At 36.7% G+C, this 4,158-nt stretch overlaps 1 protein-coding gene across 1 annotated transcript; it reads left to right on the top strand.

Moving 5' to 3' along the window:
* Window positions 1–1,451: 1,451 nt before the first annotated feature.
* Window positions 1,452–3,904, top strand: LOC120136770. Its single transcript, XM_039152735.1, has 3 exons — window positions 1,452–1,673; window positions 1,770–3,572; window positions 3,659–3,904. Exon 2 carries the CDS (start codon window positions 2,055–2,057, stop codon window positions 2,682–2,684), a length of 630 nt encoding a protein of 209 aa, XP_039008666.1. The 5' UTR covers window positions 1,452–1,673; window positions 1,770–2,054; the 3' UTR covers window positions 2,685–3,572; window positions 3,659–3,904.
* Window positions 3,905–4,158: the final 254 nt, after the last annotated feature.

Below are 4,158 nucleotides of genomic sequence, written 5' to 3'. Positions count from 1 at the left end.
GCATGAGCAATTATCAGCGTCGAAAAAAGCGTCCACTGTCACAATATCATCGTGCGCCGACTTGTGGATGGATAACAGGCACTTCTGGCTTGTCCTCAGCTGCAACACTGGAACCATCATAGCAGCCATCGTCTACACCAGTTTATATTCCGCAGTTATTTCAGATGGCACCACAACTATTTTCAATGCCACCGCATCCATTTCAGATGCCACCACCATAGAGTTTTATGACACCTCCTAGAGGATATACTCCCATGCTTATAGATCCAGCGTGGTCTTCATATGCTGCTTATTTGGCGGGTGATGCTTCACCAGAGACACAGACACCTCCGACTCAGTTTTCACATTCATCGATGTCAATGTTTTCATAGTTTTCATAGTTTTCTATGAATGGTGGGATGGTCAGTCATACACCTCCAGGGTCTCTATTCTATGGAGGTGTTACATCGTCATCCGTCCCTCATCAACAAAATATAGCTACTATTGTTGTTGTTGCTGCTGATGATTATGATGATGATAAGAGTGAGGAAGAAGAGCAACTTATACGAAGAAATCCTCATCGAAATAGACAACCACCGTCCTATGAAACACATTCAAGACACAAACATCGATAGACTTGTTTTTATTTATTTTATTACTTAATGATTTTATTTAATTATGGACTTTTTATTTATTTCGTTTCTTAATGTTTTTATTTAATTATGAACATTTTATTTATTTTGTTTCTTAATGTTTTTATTATTTAATTGTTTGCATTGTAACGTTTGTAGTTAATGTTTCTATTTAATTGTTTTTATTATTTAGTTTGTAATGTTTTTATTTATTTTTCACTTGAGTAGCCCATCACTTGAGTAGCACATCACTTGAGTAGCACATTAAATATAAAATAAATATAATATAATATAATTTTACTTTCTAAAAACTATATCAAAATCTACTTAATTTGATAGAATGAAAAATGTAAAAATAATTTTAGTGTGGTTTGATGTTTGTATTCGGTGTATTTATAGGGGAGGGATGGATGAATAGATGAGATTTAAGGCTCATGATAATAGAGTGCAAAAATTTAAGGTGAATAATGAAATACGCATCTCATGATATACATATTTTTGTACGTGTCAGATTTCTCCGTAAATACGCACTTCATGATCCGTACCTTTTAATATTGTGACAATTCGAATAAAACTCCACAAAAATGCACTTCATAATTTGTGTCTTTTCACTATGACGTCAATTTAATCAAAACTTCACGAAAATACTCTTCATAATCATTACTTTATAAAAAAAATATTAATTCGATAATATTTGAAGAAAGAGCTATAGAGTACATAGATGATATTTAAATATAACAGTGAGGAAATTATTCCAGATCCGTGAAAGTCTGCTCTCTCTCTCCCACTCACTCTCACTCTCACTCTCACTCTCACTCTCACTCTCATTTCTGTAGTGTTTTGATGATTTGAGCTCAAAAAATAGATAAAAAAAAACGTTCCTAAAATCAAATGGAAAAAAAACTAGATTCACTCAACACCCATTTACATGAAATCATCTTCTCCAGAACAAGAAGGAAAAGAAAAAAGAAGAAGAAAGTTTTACTCCCTCTTCAGATCTAAACGATATCAGATCTTACTTCATTCCCAAACATGTCTCAAGGGCCAACACCCTTTTTCCCGGTGATTTTCACACTCCCAAGTTTCTCTTGAGATATTTATCCCCAATTTTATGTTTGCTTTTGTTTTAATTTAAGATTCGTTCTTTTTTTGTTGCAGTTTTGATGACTGATGGTTGTGATCAATGAAGATCTTATCTGATTCCAGGTTATAGCGTTGTGGTTTTTTTTATTTGAATCCAGTAGTGATACACAGAAGTAAATCAGTTCGATTTTAGTTACCATCTTATTTGTATCTGGGCATGATTTTGTACTCAAAAGTTGTCGCCTTTATTATGTACTTAAGTGATTCGTAACAAGGATTTAGGGGATTTTTGAAGGACTTGGTTGCTTCTTCTTTGTTGGGTTGAAGTTTTTTATTATCAAAATTGGAGAGAAAAAAAATATGGAGACACTTGTGGTGGGGCACCATAGGAATCAGTACTGTAGCAGGGTGAAGCCACACGATTCTGCCAGATTTGGGTCATCACCACCGTCTAGAAATTTCAGAGGGGTCAATTGCAGGAGTTTTCAATCCGGAGCAGGATTGCTCCCAACCCCATTTAAGTATAATTCTACTCCAACCAAACAGCCATCTTCCCCTCCCTTTTCACCTTCTTCCCCAAAAACACCATCTCCTTTTGCTGATGGAACACACTCCAAACCCACCTGGAAAAGCTCTCCTATTCCTATCAACAGCAATAGGACCCCTAGAAATGGTAAGCCTTTTACCGATGAGATTTCCGTGGAAGGTTTTGTTTACTCTGAGCTTTGGGCTGGACCTGCTTATTCCAATTCACCGCCGCCGAGTTCTTTGCCGATACATAAATTCTCACTTCGGGTGAAGAGGACCGTGTCGCTTGATTTGCCTGCTGCTGACCCTGTTGTTGATGTTCACCAAACTGCTAAGTCTGCACCTGCATCTCCTACCAGGGAGCTTAGCCCTTCTTGTGCTGAACTTTTTTGTAGTGCTGACTCTGCATCTGCCACAAAGGCTTTACGTCGTATTTTCAACCTTGACAATACCAATGACTGAAAAGAGTGGAGTTCTTCAGCTCCTATAAATAAATTCGCTTTGCAAAGTTTGAAGTTTGTTTTTTTGATTGTATATAGATTGAATAAGATGGTTGGTAGCAGGTAGCATGGGTTAGTATGTGTTGGTTTAGCTTTCTTTGGGTGGTGATATGAGAGAAAGATTCGGCGATGGTAGGTTGACAATCTCTAGGCTTTCCTTTATGAGATGGTTTATGAGAACTTCTGATTGACTTAAGGCACAAGGTATGTGATCTGTGGCTGTTGTAAGCATGGATGGAAGATGACTTGAGCTAATAGGAAGCGAAGGGGAGGTTTCGTTAGTACCAAACATTGTCTTCTATATTTGGATTGACATGAAATCAAACTGATGATTTGGTAGTGGATGACCTTACAATATCAAGTCCTTGGTGATTAATGTCTGTTTAGTTGTTGTCCTTAAGCTAATTTCTGATACAGTGTATGTACTCTAGTCTGTAGACCCCCCTACTAAATTTCTTCCCAAATTCCTTTGGTTTCTTTTTTTGTTCTTTTTTCTTAGTGTCCTTTGTTTCTCTTTTTCGACCTTAGACTAAATTAGTGTTCTTTTTCTCTTGCAACTCCTTTCCTTTCTCCAGCATTCAATCAAATATCCTCAATATACTGTTACTTGGGATTTCTCTCTGTTTTCCCTTCCTCGCCACCTTTTTCTGTTTTTTTGTTAAGAAAAGGCGGCAAGGAAAAGTAAAGTGGTCATCGGTTTCATCTGAAACTTGTTAGGTTAATCAGTTCCATTCCGAGTTGAAAGTGTCGATTGTGTCTTGTTCATCCTGGTGCCTAATGCTCACTCTGATAGTTGTTTCTTAGAGCCATCTCTCATGGAGATTGTTGATTGTTCCAAGCTACTTGCAAGGTATTTTTCTTTTCCTGGACATTTAATTTACATTATCTTGATCTTTGTAGCCATTACTAATGATCTACTCTAATGGTTTTCAACAGGTAGCGGTCACTGGGGTAAGTCGTTTTCATGAGGCTTTTGTTGAAGTGGATGATGTTAGATGTCTTTAATGCAAGCCTTTAGGACCCATGTCTGTAGTCGGCAACCGTCTTGCAAATGTTTGTTTTCGGCGTCTGTTGTTTTCGAGTTCTGTAAGTGGGAGTCTTGTGTTGTGCTTAAAGTGTCATGTTAATGTTCAAACATCAAAGTGCAGTATGTTCTTGTTAGCTGTGTTTTTTTTTTTACTTATATTTATGCGTTATGATGTTTGAGTATATCGGAATATGAATCTATCGGAATGTTATCATGCTTGGCAAAGTAGTTTGTCTTTGAAACTGGTAGCTTGAGTCCTTGAAAATGCTCATATTCTTGCTTGCCCGCTGGTCATACTCTGTTCTTTAAAGTGAACCAATTTTGCTAGCTTCCTTTTAAATCCTGGTTTCACACAACTAGAAACTGGGTTGTGAAAGTAATTGTATTTTTATTTGAGTATTCTTTTTTT

Source organism: Hibiscus syriacus, unplaced genomic scaffold (genome assembly GCF_006381635.1).
Source record: "Hibiscus syriacus cultivar Baekdansim isolate YM2019G1 unplaced genomic scaffold, ASM638163v2 tig00110637_pilon, whole genome shotgun sequence".
In the NCBI taxonomy this organism is placed as follows: Eukaryota; Viridiplantae; Streptophyta; class Magnoliopsida; order Malvales; family Malvaceae; genus Hibiscus; species Hibiscus syriacus.
The sequence above is the reverse complement of the archived record's forward strand: the minus strand, read 5'-3'. Positions and strand labels throughout refer to the sequence as shown.

What these genes read in the sequence shown, in the direction of transcription:
- LOC120136770 (XM_039152735.1), top strand. Translation starts at nt 2,055, where the DNA reads ATGGAGACACTTGTGGTGGGGCACCATAGGAATCAGTACTGTAGCAGG.